The sequence below is a fragment of the Sprattus sprattus genome (genome assembly GCF_963457725.1).
Source record: "Sprattus sprattus genome assembly, chromosome: 8".
NCBI classification, from domain to species: domain Eukaryota; kingdom Metazoa; phylum Chordata; class Actinopteri; order Clupeiformes; family Clupeidae; genus Sprattus; species Sprattus sprattus.
Genome location: NC_137927.1, coordinates 7,058,900 through 7,076,399, shown reverse-complemented (window position 1 = coordinate 7,076,399; position 17,500 = coordinate 7,058,900). Strand labels below are relative to the sequence as shown.

The 17,500-nt window shown below is 41.5% G+C and overlaps 2 protein-coding genes across 3 annotated transcripts in view; one reads left to right on the top strand and one right to left on the bottom strand.

The window, feature by feature from the left end:
• The window catches only part of hmgxb3 (HMG box domain containing 3), a gene marked incomplete at its 3' end in the record, with an annotated part of 17,405 nt that extends 9,613 nt beyond the window's left edge, over positions 1–7,792 (top strand). For both annotated transcript variants that reach the window (XM_080843191.1, XM_080843190.1), the window contains 5 exons: positions 5,461–5,677; positions 5,898–6,031; positions 6,168–6,287; positions 6,607–6,816; positions 7,307–7,792. In XM_080843191.1, coding sequence (XP_080699317.1) covers positions 5,461–5,677; positions 5,898–6,031; positions 6,168–6,287; positions 6,607–6,816; positions 7,307–7,792 — 1,167 coding nt within the window. The remainder of the gene's footprint in view (positions 1–5,460; positions 5,678–5,897; positions 6,032–6,167; positions 6,288–6,606; positions 6,817–7,306) is intronic.
• A 4,314-nt stretch (positions 7,793–12,106) lies between these two features.
• The window catches only part of csf1ra (colony stimulating factor 1 receptor, a), a gene marked incomplete at its 3' end in the record, with an annotated part of 18,058 nt that continues 12,664 nt past the window's right edge, over positions 12,107–17,500 (bottom strand). Inside the window, exons 20-21 of the mRNA XM_080843077.1 lie at positions 16,817–16,931; positions 12,107–12,292 (exon numbers count right to left, since the gene is read on the bottom strand). Coding sequence (XP_080699203.1) covers positions 12,107–12,292; positions 16,817–16,931 — 301 coding nt within the window. The remainder of the gene's footprint in view (positions 12,293–16,816; positions 16,932–17,500) is intronic.

Sequence of the window (17,500 nt, the reverse complement as noted above, 5' to 3'; positions counted from 1 at the left end):
CTCTCTCTCTCTATTTCTCTCAATTCAATTCAATTTTCAATTCAAATGGCTTTATTGGCATGAATGTACGATACACTGTTGCCAAAGCACTAATAATAATAACAATATGATAATAACAATAGTAAAAATAACAATTGGTAATGCAGGAACAGATAAATTATGTAAATACCAAGTAAAACGAATAGATCCATAAAAAAGTAGTCATTACAATTCATTAACTAGAAAATGCATTTCCTGAAGGAAATACCAGTGCATGAAATGCAAAAGTTAGGAAAGGAAGAAGAAAAGAAAGAAGAGTGGAAGAAGGAAATACGAAAGGAAAGAAGAGTGGGAGAAGGAAAGAAGGGTGAAGAAAGGAGAGAAGAGAGGATGAAGGAAAGAAGAGTGAAAGAAGAAAAGAAAGAAGAGTGAAGAAAGGAAAGAAGAGTGGAAGAAGAAAAGAAACAAGAGTGAAGAAAGGAAAGAAGAGTGAAAGAAGGAAATAATAGTTGAAGAAGGAAAGAAGAAAGGAAAGAAGAGTGAACAAAGGAAAGAAGAAAGGAGAGTGAAGAAAGGAAAGAAAAGTGAAAGAAGGAAATAAGAGTGGAAGAAGGAAAGAAGAAAGGAAAGAAGAGTGGAAGAAGGAAAGAAGAGTGAAAGAGAAAAAGAGAGTGAAAATATTGAAAAAAGGAGATAAAAATGGAGTGAAGAAGAGGGATTGAGTGTGAGAGAAAGTAGACTGAGAGGGATAGAGAGAAAGATGGAGAGATGGAGAGAAAAAAAAGTAGAGAATGGAAGGTGTCTTAATGTTCCTAGTTACAGTTAAATTGAGAGGGACAGAGAAGAGGTTCCTTTGATTTGGTGCAGCTGTCAGTGAAGCACAGGTGCAAGCCAGTTTAAAGACCCTATTATGATGTCATAATGGCCCAATGTAAGTCAATGGGAAAATTTAGATTAGTTTTTATCTAATATCTTAAAAATTATAAAGTTTAGAAAAGTGAAAAATACATAGCATAAGTGTCCTTTACAAGACCTACGTGACAAAGTTTGAATGAAGTTTCTACGTTAAGCGGTTCGGGCTGAATTAATCGCAGAAAAGGGTAACAAGAATAAGAAGAAGAAGAAGAAGAAGAAGAAGAAGCCTAGGAATAACAATACAGGGCATTTCATGCACTGTAATTATAACTAGAAAATGCATTTCCTGAAGGAAATACCAGTGCATGAAATGCAAAGGTTAAGAAAGGAAGAAGAAAAGAAAGAAGAGTGAAAAAAGGAAAGAAGAGTGTAAGGAGGAAAGAAGAGTGAATAAAGGAAAGAAAAGTGGAAGAAGGAAAGAAGAGTGGATGAAGGAAAAAAGAAAGGCAAGAAGAGTGGAAGAAGGAAAGACAAAAGGAAAGAAGAGTGAAGAAAGGAAAGAAGAGTGGAAGAGGGAAAGAAGAAAGGAAAGAAGAGTGAAAGAAGGAAAGAAGAAAAGAAAGAAGAGTGAAGAAAGGAAAGAAGAGTGGAAGAAGGAAAGAAGAAAAGAAAGAAGAGTGAAATAATGAAAGAAGAAAGGAAAGAAGAGTGGAAGAAGGAAATAAGGAAAGAAAGAAGAGTGAAAGAAGGAAAGAAGAGTGTAAGAAGGAAAGAAGAGTGGATGAAGGAAAAAAGAAAGGCAAGAAGAGTGGAAGAAGGAAAGAAAAATGGAAGAAGAAAATAAGAAAGGAAAGAAGAGTGGAAGAAGGAAAGAAGAGTGAACAAGAGTGGCTCTGGATGAAGAGATAAAGAGAGAGTGAAAATATTGAAAAAAGGAGATAAAAATGGAGTGAAGAAGAGAGATTGAGTGTGAGAGAAAATTGACAGAGAGAAAGATGGAGAGATGGAGAGAAAAAAAAATAGAGAATGGATGGTGTCTTAATGTTCCTAGTTACGGTTAAATTGAGAGGGACAGAGAGAGAAGAGGTTCTTTGGATTTGGCACAGGTGTCAGTGAAGCATACTAAGGCAGAAGGCAGTAACTTCTATGTTAAAGCTCAGTGGTATGATAACAATGGAATAATGACCCTATTAATTAATCAGTAGTAATACTATTTCATTTATCACAATTACCAATACAATGATTATCACACACACACACACACACACACACACACACACAGACACCATTGAATTATCACATTAAGCACATAAAACAATGAACTTGAATTGTCACATGAAACACATAAAACATCTATGTCAGTCCATTGGGGGGGGGGTGTGTGTGTGTGTGTGTGTGTGTGTGTGTGTGTGTGTGTGAGAGAGAGAGAGAGAGAGAGAACGATAGAGAATGAGGCCCATTTTCCCCCTCCACATGCCCCCGCTCGCCAAGCGAAGTTACCCGATTTAGATGCACCTTTTTCGGACTAGCCACAGGCACTGGGTGGGGGAATAGCCCGATAGCTTAGCATATCTGCCATCCAATTCTAATGGTAATGCTACCTAGCTTGGTATGCTAATTGTCGGTAGCCTATACATCGTGAAATCAACCAAAATACTGATGTCACTGGCTTTAATTTGATAATGGCATGTTAGTAGTACATTTAATATCAGTACATTTGTTTAATTACTGCTGATATTTTACAAATACGTCAAAAACTCATTTTTGACCAAACTTGAAGTTACGGTCTTTTGCCTTAGCACGGCAGAGTAAAGCACAGGTGCAAGCCAGTTTAAAGACCCTATTATGATGTCATAATGGCCCAATGTAAGTCAATGGGAGAAATTTATATTCGTTTTTCTTTAATATCTTAAAAAGTATAAAGTTTAGAAAAGTGAAAAATACATAGCATAAGTGTCGTTTACAAGACCTACGCGACAAAGTTTGAATGAAGTTTCTACGTTAAGCGGTTCGGGCTGAATTAATCGCAGAAAAAGGTAACAAGAATAAGAAGAAGAAGAAGAAGAAGCCTAGGAATAACAATACAGGGCATTTCATGCACTGTAATAATTACGTAAAGAACTAGAAAATGCATTTCCTGAAGGAAATACCAGTGCATGAAATGCAAAGGTTAAGAAAGGAAGAAGAAAAGAAAGAAGAGTGAAAGAAGGAAAGAAGAAAGGAAAGAAGAGTGTAAGAAGGAAAGAAGAGTGAAGAAAGGAAAGAAAAGTGGAAGAAGGAAAGAAGAGTGGATGAAGGAAAAAAGAAAGGCAAGAAGAGTGGAATAAGGAAAGACAAAAGGAAAGAAGAGTGAAGAAAGGAGAGAAGAGTGGAAGAGGGAAAGAAGAAAGGAAAGAAGAGTGAAAGAAGGAAAGAAGAAAAGAAAGAAGAGTGAAGAAAGGAAAGAAGAGTGGAAGAAGGAAAGAAGAAAAGAAAGAAGAGTGAAATAATGAAAGAAGAAAGGAAAGAAGAGTGAAGGAAGGAAAGAAGAGTGGAAGAAGGAAATAAGGAAAGAAAGAAGAGTGAAAGAAGGAAAGAAGAAAGGAAAGAAGAGTGTAAGAAGGAAAGAAGAGTGAAGAAAGGAAAGAAAAGTGGAAGAAGGAAAGAAGAGTGGATGAAGGAAAAAAGAAAGGCAAGAAGAGTGGAAGAAGGAAAGAAAAATGGAAGAAGAAAATAAGAAAGGAAAGAAGAGTGGAAGAAGGAAAGAAGAGTGAACAAGAGTGGCTCTGGATGAAGAGATAAAGAGAGAGTGAAAATATTGAAAAAAGGAGATAAAAATGGAGTGAAGAAGACAGATTGAGTGTGAGAGAAAGTTGACAGAGAGAAAGATGGAGAGAAAAAAAAATAGAGAATGGATGGTGTCTTAATGTTCCTAGTTACAGTTAAATTGAGAGGGACAGAGAGAGAAGAGGTTCTTTGGATTTGGCACAGGTGTCAGTGAAGCATACTAAGGCAGAAGGCAGTAACTTCTATGTTAAAGCTCAGTGGTATGATAACAATGGAATAATGACCCTATTAATTAATCAGTAGTAATACTATTTCATTTATCACAATTACCAATACAATGATTATCACACACACACACACACACACACACACACACCATTGAATTATCACATTAAGCACATAAAACAATGAACTTGAATTGTCACATGAAACACATAAAACATCTATGTCAGTCCATTGGGGTGTGTGTGTGTGTGTGTGTGTGTGTGTGTGAGAGAGAGAGAGAGAGAGAGAGAACGATAGAGAATGAGGCCCATTTTCCCCCTCCACATGCCCCCGCTCGCCAAGCGAAGTTACCCGATTTAGATGCACCTTTTTCGAACTAGCCACAGGCACTGGGTGGGGGAATAGCCCGATAGCTTAGCATATCTGCCATGCAATTCTAATGGTAATGCTACCTAGCTTGGTATGCTAACTGTCGGTAGCCTATACATCGTGAAATCAACCAAAATACTGATGTCACTGGCTTTAATTTGATAATGGCATGTTAGTAGTACATTTAATATCAGTACATTTGTTTAATTACTGCTGATATTTTACAAATACGTCAAAAACTCATTTTTGACCAAACTTGAAGTTACGGTCTTTTGCCTTAGCACGGCAGAGTAAAGCGCACAGGTGCAAGCCAGTTTAAAGACCCTATTATGATGTCATAATGGCCCAATGTAAGTCAATGGGAGAAATTTATATTCGTTTTTCTTTAATATCTTAAAAAGTATAAAGTTTAGAAAAGTGAAAAATACATAGCATAAGTGTCGTTTACAAGACCTACGCGACAAAGTTTGAATGAAGTTTCTACGTTAAGCGGTTCGGGCTGAATTAATCGCAGAAAAAGGTAACAAGAATAAGAAGAAGAAGAAGAAGAAGAAGAAGAAGAAGAAGCCTAGGAATAACAATACAGGGCATTTCATGCACTGTAATAATAATAAAAAAAAACATATACAGTATAGATTAAATAGATTAAAAAAACAAACAAACAAAAAAAGTACGAGTTCAGGCCTATGTTTATAGGTGATATGGCCTGCTCACGGAGGATGTGGCAGGACTGCACATATTCAGAAGCTAAAAAGATACATGTCTCAATTTCCCCCAGGAGGAATGGCAGTTTCTGTTGGTTATCTAGGTTCATGAAACCAGGGTGGATGTTTTCAAATTGGTTGAAATATGCATTTCTTATATTTTGGTACTTTTTCACATTCCGTAAGAAAATGAGGCTCATTTTCGATAGCGTTCATATTACAGTGGACGCATAGTCTCCCTTCGGGAGCCACCCAGCATTGTCTGTGCCGCCCCTTCTCCACTGCGAGACTATGGTCGCTGAGCCTGTATTTTGTCAAAATAATTCTTTGTTTATAATTTTTGATTTGGGTAAGGTATGGTGCCAATTTGTATTCCTTTTTTAATGTTCTATAAACATTTAATTTGCTGGACTCTTTAATTTGGTTCTTCCAGCATTTCATATAATATTCTGTATTGCTTTCTTTTAAGTGTCTAAGCCTCTCTCTCTCCCTGTGTCTCTCTCTCTCTCTCTCTCTCTCTCTCTCTCTCTCTCTCTCTCTCTCTCTCCCTGTTTGTCTGTAGTTCACCTGGCCTGAGTATGCAGTGTCTGATGAGGTTCAAGCTGACGACTTCTGGTTGACCATGGAGAACGAGGCGCTGGAACAGGCTGCCTTCCCATCTAGTCCACCAATCACACGCTTTGACGCCTCCATCATCGCTCCTTTTATCCCGCCCCTTATGAGGGCTGCCGCTGTTATTAACACGGAAAAGGACAAGTGCCTTACACACACTCCTGCAGGTACCCAACACCCCCCCCCCCCCCCCCCACACACACACACACACACACACACAGACCATGGTTTCGGTTAGCAAGCATTGCAAGGACAAATTTGATGACATGTAGGCAGAGCCTTTTTTTAAATTACAGATGTTACAGGTTACAGGTGTTTTGTAATATTCCACATTTATGTGTGTGTGTGTGTGTGTGTGTGTGTGTTTGTGTGTGTGTACATACACAGGAGACCCATCTACTCTGGTGCGTTTGATCCACGAGGGTCAGCTGAACCCAGAGCAGTTGCATGAACACACACAAGCGGAACTGCAAAGTGTGTTAGAACGCTGTGAAGTCCCCACCACACCCAACGGCACCAAGGTGAGGGTGTGTGTGTGTTTGTGTGTGTGTGTGTGTGTGTCTGTGTGTGTGTGTGTGTGTGTGCGCGTGTGTGTGTTTGGTTATTCTCTAGCTCTAAAAACTGCACTCTTTTCCCCTTCTCCCGTTGTCTCTCTAGGAGGAGTTGCTGGAGAGTGTGATTTCTCTCTACACACACATCCAGAGTGGTCAGAGGACCGGCCCCCCTCCCCCCTCTCATCTGACTTCAGGCAGACTCAGCAAAGTCTGTCCTCACCAGGTAACACACACACACACACACACACACACACACTTACCCCTCAGACACACACCTGTATGTGAGTGTGGGTGAGGGTGGTATTTGGCACTAAGTACCTTGTATGACCTCTGTCTCTCCCTGCATGTGTGTGTGTGTGTGTGTGTGTGTGTGTGTGTGTGTGTGTGTGTGTGTGTGTGTGTGTGTGCTGACTGACCTCTGTCTCTCCCTGCATCTTTGTGTGTATATACTGTGTGTATTTACTGTATGTGTGTGTGTGCTGATTGACCTCTGTCTCTCCCTGCGTCTGTCTGTGTATGCATGCATATGTGTGTATGTGTAGGTGGTGTGTGGCAGTAAGTATCTTGTGCGTGCTGAAAGTGCCCGGGACCATGTGGACCTGCTGGTGTCGTCTAGGTTCTGGCCGGTGGTGTATGTGGCAGACTGTGGCCAGCAGGTGGCACTGTGCACTGAGGTGCTGTATCCACAGCTGGCACAGAGCATGTGGACGAGCAGGCAGGGCTGCCTCTCCGACCCCCTGGAACCAGACCAGGTCAGGATCATATCTGGGGGCTACAGAACTCTGTTGGGTGGGGGGTAGATTTAGGGGCAATAGAACTAGGGCGTAGGTTAAGTTATGTATAGGCAATTTATAAGTAGGATGAACCCCTGTAGACTAACAGTCTCATTTTCAAAGGGGTCCTTAACACAAATATTCAAAAGTACCATACATATACATATACATATACATACCATACATATAGAGCAGTGGCCCTAAAGGGGAACCCTGCAGTACACGGGTATAAGGACGCTATGGCAGTGAGGTTATAGAACTCTGTGGGGGGTAACACTGGGCTTTAGATGCATGATGCATGGTGTTGCTGGCCTCTTGTCATCTGTCCTAAAACCACATTATGTCTCTCTCTCTCTCTCTCTCTCTCTCTCTCTCTCTCTCTCTCTCTCTCTCTCTCTCCGCTGCATGTGTCAACATGGATGTGTGTATGTGTGTGTGTGTGTGTGTGTGTGTGTGTGTGTGTGTGTAGCTGGTGTCGTGTGAAGAGCTTCAGGAACACCTACAGAACTCAGACCCGACACTGTTGGACCCGTCTAGCCTGGACTCCCCTCTGCACCCCCTCACCCGCTCCCTGTCTCGCTGGGTGCTGCATCCCCCGACACACACTCACACACAAACACACACACACCGCTCCACAGAGATCTGCCCCGAACTGCAGCCTTACCTCAGTCCCACCCAGGAGGAGGGGTCAGCAGAGGAGGCCCTGCCCCCCGGCACCCTGCAAGATCAGGCGGTGACCTTTGAGAACGCTGCATTCTACTTCCTGTACAACCGCCTGCTGGACTTCCTGTGGAGCCGTGAGGTAGTGAACAGACAGATCTCAGAGGTGCTGCAGAGCTGCGGCGTCGGCCAGGTGGTGATCAGGGACGCCCTCTACAGGCTCGGAGTGGCACACATCAACACACAGCACGAGGACGCGGAGCAGGAGGAAGGGGGAGGGGGAGGGGGGGAATGAGAGGGAGATGGACAGATACACAGATCAACAGAGAGATGGAGAGGTACGCAGAACAAGAGAGAGAGCTACGCAGAGGAACAGAGAGTGAGAAGGAGAAAGGAGGTTAGAGAGAGAGAGAGGGACAGGCTCAGGGAAGAAGGGTGTGTGGAACACATTAACACACAACACAAGAAGCCCCCAAAACAGTGAGAGGAAGTGCGTGTATGTGTGTGTGTGAGAGAGAGTGTGTGTGTATGAGAGAGAGGATAGCGAGACAAGAGGGACAGAGAGAGAGAGAGAGAGAGAGAGAGAGAGAGAGAGAGAGGTGTGTTTTCATGCTGCTTTTCTGAAGGCCTGAAGAGATTGCTCAGTAGTAGTAAATACTGCCCCCTGTCTGTGGAGCTGGAAACAGAAGCTCATACCTGAGGAAGGGTGTGTGTGTGTGTGTGTGTGTGTGTGTGTGTGTGTGTGTGTGTGTGTGTGTGTGTGTGTGTGTGTGTGTGTGTGTGTGTGTGTGTGTGTGTGTGTGTGTGTGTGTGTGTGTGTGTGTGTGTTGTGTATGTAGTAACTGCTGGCACAGAGGCAAAGGTGGATGGAGGGTAGTTCACCTGTGTGACCAGTAGATGGCGCTACAGCGCTGAGCGTGGTGCGTGTGCGTGCGTGTGCGTGCGTCGAGGAGCGTGTAATTTGTGTGTTTAACTATATTTAAGTGTGTTTGGATATCTGATTGTGTATAAGTATGTTGGACACAAGATATCTTGGTCATTTACAGACGCAGACGCAGTGACTTAACCCAACCAGCAAGTAATTGTCGTGTGTGTGTGTGTGTGTGTGTGTGTGTGTGTGTGTGTGTGTGTGTGTGTGTGTGTGTGTGTGTGTGCGCCTTTTCTAAAGCATTCTTATTCAGGGGTTATTCAGGCTGCCTGTGACTGAAGGTGCTGATGGAATATGTAGTATTTGTGTCCGCTGCCTCACCTGTATCAACAGGCTTGGTCTGTGTGCGTGTGTGTGCGCGTGTGTGTGTGTGATGATTGTAAACAAATACACAGTGTACCATGCACTCTGAATGTAAATTAACTTGGATCTCTGAAACTGCCTCAATGTGTGTGTGTGCGTGTGTGTGTGCGCGTGTGTGCGTGAGCTTGTGTCAGTGAGTGAGGGTCAGAGTAGAGAACATAGATGTCTCAGATGTTGTACCATGCTGAAGGCTCTTTTGTTGTTATGAAATAAATCAAATGTGAATCTGTCCTTAGTGTCTATGGGTGATGATGTCTCTCCCTCCGCAGTGAATGAGGAAGACAAACGTGTCTGGAACAGAAGTTGGGTTATTTGAAGCAGTTTCTGTGGTTATGGGAAGTTTTATTCACAGTTCCTTCCTTTGCGGATTGCTAAATCTCACACACACAAACTTCCTCTTTTGCATCTGAGACAGAGGCAGTGTGTGCATCTCCAGGGTGTATATGTGGGGGAGGAGGAGCCATCAGATGGGAGAGAGGGAGAGAGAGGAAAGAAAGAAGGAGTTAGATGAAGAGAGGTAAGTAAAAAAAAGACAGGCAGACCCTGGATCAGGGCCAGACTAGAGCCAGATCAAAGCCAGACTAGAGCCGCATCAGGGCCAGACTAGAGCCGGATCAGGGCCAGACTAGAGAGACACTAGGGAGTCAGAGGAAATCAGAGCTTTAATCTTTGGCGGAAGCCCTAAAATAGTCATGATAACAACATGATAACAAAGAATACACGGTCATGAAGAGGATATCAAAGAATACACACAGGCAGTCTTCAGACAAATCGCAAAAAATATACAATCAAGCAGAATGTCCAAACTGCTGCCAGCAAGACTGATACAAGAAATGCTACAAACTCGCCATCAATGAGACAGGCATATGATATATGATATTACACAACTCACATCACTGAGATTGGCTTATAGGAGATAGACGATATTACACAACTCACATCACTGAGATTGGCTTATAGGAGATAGATGATATTACACAACTCACATCACTGAGATTGGCTTATAGGAGATAGATGATATTACACAACTCACTGAAATTGGCATACGGGGAGATATATGATATCGTTCTACAACCGAAATCAAGGAGACTGACATTGCCAGTTTTGAAACTACAAACCACCATCAGTGAGATTGGTGTATGAGAGAATGCTACAAGTTCACCACCAATAAGAGACATAGGAGACATGACATCATTCAAACAGGTACTAATAAGAGACATAGGAAACATAAGACATCATTCAAACAGGTATATGAGCTGTGAGGTTGGGTCAATGAGACATAGCAGATCGATCTCCAAAGCTGAGTGGAGCTTCATGATCTAAACGGTGAGCTGATCCTGACCTGACAGTAGTTTGCAGACGAGTGTGTTAGGGAGACATGGCAAGTTAGTGAACACACAAAAGTGTGGTCATCTGGCAGTTTTTGCTGAGTGCATACTTCACATAAAACCATGGCAACCAAACAAACACACAGTCCATTTCGCAGGCAACAAAATCATTCTCTTACTAGAAACAATTCTGAACATTTAAAGATTGAAGCATTGTGTAACAACAATTGTATATGTTTGAATTGATTTGTGTAGATACTCATTATATATATATACACTATATAAATAAAAAAATGTGTTTAGTCTTTTACTTTTAACTGAAATGGGACTCACTGTAAGTGTCCAACCTGCCTTCATATTCAGACACTGGCCTATGCCAGTGTAAGGGGGAGCATACGCTACACACTAGAGGTGCACAGTGATGCTATTATCTGTATCTGTTTCTGTTAAACCAACAAAATAATCTGGATCTGTATTCGGATAGAAAACCGTGGCGTATACCGAAATCAAAATTACACATACAAACATTACATTCATACAAAGAGACCTGCTGCTATTCCAAGACACAATTTTTTTTGTCTTTTACTTGTTATGTACATCATCTGAACTTGATTAAATTGATCAAATTATCAAATATCATCAAAATACATAGGTCTACGGCATGAAGTATGATAGCTAAGCTAAGGTTATTTAAAATAATTGAAACTTTCTTGAGAGTAACACAATTATGAGATAACGTTTATCACTATATGCTTATATTAATTTCCAAATTTGGCTTTGAATGTTTAGTAGGCCTACAATTATTTATATTGAAATGCTATTATTACCTACATGTTTGTTTTCAACCAATGGCATTGTGTGAAACCTTAGCTAATCTACTAATAAACATCTGTTGTAACATCTATTTACATTATCGGTGCTTTCCAGAACAAAAGTATTCGGATTCGGATGCATCCCTACCACACAGGATTGTCCTGCAAAGGCTCTGGGTTAACCAAACGCCAAATGTAAGGATTAGTAAAGGCAGTCTGAGAAGAGTCTGTCTGTCTCACATTAAACAGATTTGCATTGGAGAAGGGCCACTCGGGTCAGACACACACACACACACACACACACACACACACACACACACACACACACACAAACACACACACAAAAACACACACACACATCCAAAATTCAGATAGACAGAAATAAGATGTATTTACAGGAGTGGGAAGGAAACTCCAGCACTGCTCCTGTTCTGAGAAACACATTTGGGAAATTCCTCACTTCCTCTAAAGAGGGCTGTCAAACAGACTCCAGTCAGATAGCAGTGATGGAGTAGGGAGATAGTCATCACAAACAACAGTCTGAAGATAGCCATCACACACACACACACAAGGCAGTCTGAAAAGGGCCATCACACACACACACACACTCATGGGAGCTGTATCAGGCCCGGTCCAATCCGGATCCCTGCCAGTGGGAGACAGACAGTCCAGACCAGGAGGCATTTACATGTGCAGGTCTAGTTTGTGGAAGAGATGCATTGGCTTATGAAACGGCGTATACAAAAGCATTACTTTCATAGTCACTGTGTGTTCAAGAGAACTGGTACTATAGTCATAGCTTGAGGACAGCTTAATATGATGAGAGATAAAACAAAAAAGTATAGTATATGTGTGTGTTTGTGTGTGTGAGTGTGCTTGAAGTGATCTCAGCAGAACAAGGAGTTGTTGGTCTTCATCAGCGAGAGTCAGAGAGAGAGAGTGAGTGTGTATGTGTGTGTGTGTTGGAGAGAGAGAGGGAGTGTGTGTGTGAGAGGGAGAGGAAGAGAGAGAGGGTTGTGTGTGTGTGAGAGAGAGAAAGATAGAGTGTGTTAGTGTGTGAGTCTGTATGTGTGTGTGAGAGAGAGATGGAGTGTGTGTGTGTGTGTGTGTGTGTATGTGTGTGTGTGAGAGAGAGAGAGAGAGAGAGAGTGTGTGTGTGTGTGTTTGGGTCTCTGCTCTCAGCAGAACTGGTAGTTGTTGGTCTTCATCAGTGGCTGCTCCTCTTCCTCTACTGCATCACGTGCCTGATCACATGACTCCTCAGTGCACTTGGCCTGGTCACATGACTCCTCAGTGCACTTGGCCTGGTCACATGACTCCTCCAGCTCATCTTCCTTCTGCTGCTGAGTGTTCTGATAGGTTCCCTATGGGCAGACAGAACACACACTGCAAAAAATGCCCCTCTAGATTTAAGACAAATAATTACATATTTAAGCAGGATTTTGCTTAAAACAAGCACATTTGGCTGCCAGTGCGTTGAGCAAATTTGGCTTGTTAAGATTTCTTAAAATAAGACCATTACTCCAAAAGCACAGAATGTCCTGAAATAAGACTAATTCCACTCATTTCAAGACATGTAGTTACCTCAAAATAAGCCTGATTTCACTCAAATCTAGTGAACTTCTGAGGCATTAGTACTTGAAATAAGAGACAATTCAAGCACAGAATGTCCTGAAATAAGACTAATTCCACTCATTTTAAGACATGTAGTTACCTCAAAATAAGCCTGATGTCACTCAAATCTAGTGAACTTATGAGGCATTAGTACTTGAAATAAGAGACAATTCAAGCACAGAATGTCCTGAAATAAGACTAATTCTACTTATTTCAAACCATGCAGTTACCTCAAAATAAGCCTAATGTCACTCAAATCTAGTGATCTTCTGAGGCATTAGTACTTGAAATAAGAAACAATTCAGGCTTCTACATAAGACCACAAAATCTTAAAATAAGAGTAAAATTTAGACTGACAACACTGATTTCAAGTCATATAGTAACTTCCAAAGAAGTCTGTCATCACTCAAACCTGGAGTACTTCTAAAGCTTTAAGTTACTTCAAATCAGACCAATAGCTCTTAAAATCATGGAAACATTTCACAACATATTATTTATCACTGTTTTATTACCCTGTTAATGAAGAAAACCAATAACAGGCATTTGACAATAATGAACAATATTAAGCATCAGAATGCTTAAATGTACTTAATTACATATTACACATAATGATTTTAGTTAACTGTCAGACATAAGGTACATTGACATCTAACATAAACGATAACAATTCAGCAACACATCAAACAGTCGGAAATCATCCAACAGCCAACAAATCATTAACAAATTTAGCTGGAAATACATTGGACATTGTGTTACTGTGTGCTGTCCTGACCTCCAGACATATAGAGAAAGAGATAGAGGGGGGGTGGGGCATAGAAAAGAGTGACATACAGAGAGAGGTTGACAAAGAGGAGAGGGAGAGACAGACTAGGTTTGGATGAATTCTTGCCGGTTAGCAAGCACCTTTTTATATGTTGTCATCTTTTCACTCTCGTCAATAGAATCTTTCAGTACATCTGTTTGTATTATGGACAATAGCGTAGCAATTCACTTGGAATAGGTGAACTGGCACACATAGCAACATCCCATCAGCATGAGGGACTCCGGAAGCATGTCCCTCGGCAAGGTCGTCAGTGGGGTATTGCTTACTGTCGGAAGCACATTGTCGGAGTCGATGATGAAGACAGGACTGCTAAGCGGCCTTTTACGCAAGAAGACATTGGGGTCCTCAGATGGCTGAAAGCAACAAATTGGGGGAGGGGGGCAGAATGAAGTTAAACCAAACACATGAAATTCACAAATGAAACCATTATGTACTGACACTAAAACCCACCTCAAGGACATTGTGTAGTGCCTCACTTGCTGATTTTAGTTTTCTTGGAGGGACGGCTGAGGAAGGGAACATTTTTAGGAGAACCTCCAACAAGGCAATGATCTGTGCAGCTGCAAACAAAGGGGTAAGAGTGAATCAGCAATATTTATGATGTCTCTGAAACTATGGATACTTAAGAACACTGAGGATTCAAGGAAAAGAGTGGAAGCATATCGGCTATGTGGCGATAATGACCAGGAAAACATGCATAGCCAGTCTAGCCACAATCTTTGGCTTTATCTATACAACCATCTTCTATCATATCTACTATTATAGACTTACCTTCCAGAAGTTACTGTGTTGTATTGTCCACTTGCTCCATCTGTAATTTAAAGAAAAGGGTTCTTACTCTTTCAGAAAGAAAAAAATCTTGAACTTCATGTCAAAGCTTCTGTCAGTGTGGGGGATCCTTAATATAGAGTAGCTAGCCAGCTAAGAGCTAACTGCAGCTACTATATCACCAACATTCACACTAAATGAGTCCTCTAAACTTGCTTACTTTTCACAGACAAGACTAATAGGGACACTTTCTGACATTGTATTACCTGGCACTAGTTAAAAACATACGTTAGCTCAGTCGAAATGTGCTTCAATTGAATTTAATGTGCTAGGTTAGCCGTCTTAGCTAACGCCAACTGTGCTAGCTTTGTTTGCTAAAAAGTTTATAACTTCAACCAGAGGTCTTGGTCATTTACGATACATTTGGTTTTCAATATCGCTGACGAATTACCAAAGTAGGCAGAAGTTAAATTATGTGAGCTTACCTTTAGCTTTTGAAGTAGAAAGGCACGATGTTTTCTTCAGCTGTTGTACTTGCTTCAGTTCACATCACTGGCATGCAGCCTCAGAGACGTTTTGAGATGTGTTCGAGTGAATCCGATCGTGCCACCAAGTTTGAGGAAAACTTGTGGTTTATGACGACACTTCTGACTGAGCATCTTGTGCTCATTGGTAATCCACATGTATCTCAAGTATATTTGACTGTGTTTTTTAAGTGATTTAGGTCACTTGAACTACATGGTGCAATTAAGTGGTTGTTAAAACTCATATCTATTTGAAAATAACTTGAATTATGACCTTTAATCCGTTAAGAAAAAAAACAAGCGAATTTATGCTTGAAATTAAACGTTTTCAACTTAAAACTAGAATGCGTTTCGTGAACGAACTGCGAGAGTGTGCTTGCTCTGTTGCGGCCATGACCGAGAGAACAAGTGCCTTGGAATTGGGGCAGGTGTCAGCTCTCCCTGCTGGATGAGCATGCACAAATGAGTATGCATGAGTGAGTATGCATGAGTGAGTATGCATGAGTGAGTAAACATGAGTGAGTATGCACGAGTGAGTATGCATGAGTGAGTATGCATGAGTGAGTATGCATGAGTGTGTAAGCATGAGTGAGTATGCACGAGTGAGTACACATGAGTGAGTATGCATGAGTGAGTATGCATGAGTGAGTAAACATGAGTGAGTACGCATGAGTGAGTACGCATGAGTGAGTAAACATGAGTAAGTATGCATGAGTAAGTATGCACGAGTGAGTATGCACGAGTGAGTATGCACGAGTGAGTATGCACGAGTGAGTAAACATGAGTGAGTATGCATGAGTGAGTAAACATGAGTGAGTATGCATGAGTAAGTATTCACGAGTGAGTATGCACGAGTGAGTATGCATGAGTGAGTATGCACGAGTGAGTAAACATGAGTGAGTATGCATGAGTGAGTAGAGCCCTGGTATGGAAGGTGTCTCTTAATATTCCTAGTTATACAGTTGAATGGAGAGGGACAGAGAGAGAAGAGGAACCGTGCGCAGGTGTCAGTGAGACTTGTCAGTGAATCACAGGTGCAAGCCAGTTTAATGAGCCTATTATGATGTCATAATGCCTCAAAGTTCTGCCATGCAAGTCTATGGAGAAAAAAGGTGATGGAAAAAGAGGAATAAAAAAGGAGTGGCAAGGTGTACCGCCACGAAAAGTCATAGCAGCTTGCACCGGATCGGGCCGGACGTTTTGGTGTTTGAACGGCGTCTCTATCTCAATCGGGCGAGGAGTAGTTAGCTGCAAGAAAAACTACTAGAATAAAAAAAATAGTAAAAAACGAAGAACAATAGTGTGCTTCCCTTCGGGCAAGCACACTAATAAGACTCCCACACTTAAAGTGGATTATTTTAAGATCTAGTACTCAAATCTAGTTTAAAATAACTCAAATTAAGTGCAAATGTGCTTATCAAGACAGCCCAAGTAATATTTGCTTGAAATAGGTAAAAATAACCTTACCAAGAAAGCACTAGGTAAGTACAATTTAGCTAGAAACAAGACCAACTAGATTTTTCATCTTAATATAAGAGTAATAACACTAGGTTAGAAAAGCATTTTTTGCAGTGCACACGCAGCATTTCAAAAAATAATTCTAACCATAACAGTAAAACTGTTCTTCAGCTACGAGGGTCACCAGGTTTTTTGGTGACATAAGTTTGTAAGCTAGCAAGAGAAAAGGATTTTATGGTGTTTTATCTACGGTAGTCAAAAAGCCCCAAAAGGGGTCACATGTCTTCGCATTCACATCCATTATAATGGGACTGTTAATGACGATGGTTCATTTCCTAGAGTTCCTTTAATCCTGGGGCTAAAGAAATCTTTTTATGTGACTTTGTAAGTCCTTTTTCCAGTACTTTCGATGTTTTTATGAAGTTACATTATTTACTGTCATACCTACTGTGAGTGATGTTTGTGTTTGTATGCAAGTGTTTGTATGTGTGTTTGTAAGCGAGTGTGTGTGTGTGTGTGTGATTGTATGCGATTGTGTGATTTGTAGGTTTGTATGTGTGTTTGTAGGTGATTGTGTGTGTGCGTGTGTGTGTGTTTGTATGCGAGTGTGTGTGTATGTGTATGTGTGTGTGTGTGTGTGTGTGTGTGTGTGTGTGTGTGTGTGTGTGTGTGTGTGTGTGTGTGTGTGTGTGTGTATGTACCTCTGAGTCAGGCTCCAGCTGGTCTCCCAGCAGTCTCTGGATCATACTGCAGATCTTACTGAAAGTGGGGCGCTCCGTAGGCTCCAGGTTCCAGCACATCCTCATGATGGAGTACCTACACACACACACACACACACACACATATCAAATTAATTCATTTCAGTGTGTGCTTGTGTCTTTGTGTGTCTTTGTGTGTGTATGTGGTAAGTGTGTGTGTGTGGTACAAATCCAAGTCCGATCAACCTCCTGCCTTCTCTTTGGATAATAAACCGATCCGTTTGTATGAACGTCACGAAACGTATCCTTATTTGGGACACAAATTCAACGTAGCTGGTGACTGGGAGGAACAAGTCACAGAGTTGTGCCATGAGTACACCCAAAGACTTGCATGGATAGATTCTGCTCCCCTCCCCATCATGATGAAAATCGAGGCCATTAGAATCATTGCAGTGGCTAAAATTCAACATCTCTTTTCGAACATTCACATCACACAGCAAACACTGGCAAAGTTGAACAACGAAACAGTGAGGCTGGTGAGAAAATGGTTCGGACTAAATAGCCATACAACTCGGGACATCATATTCCAACCACGCAGAGACGGGGGGCTGGGTGTCCCGAATATTGAGTGGCTTTACACATCCTCTAGAACCGGACATCTGATTAATATGCTGAATAATGATGATC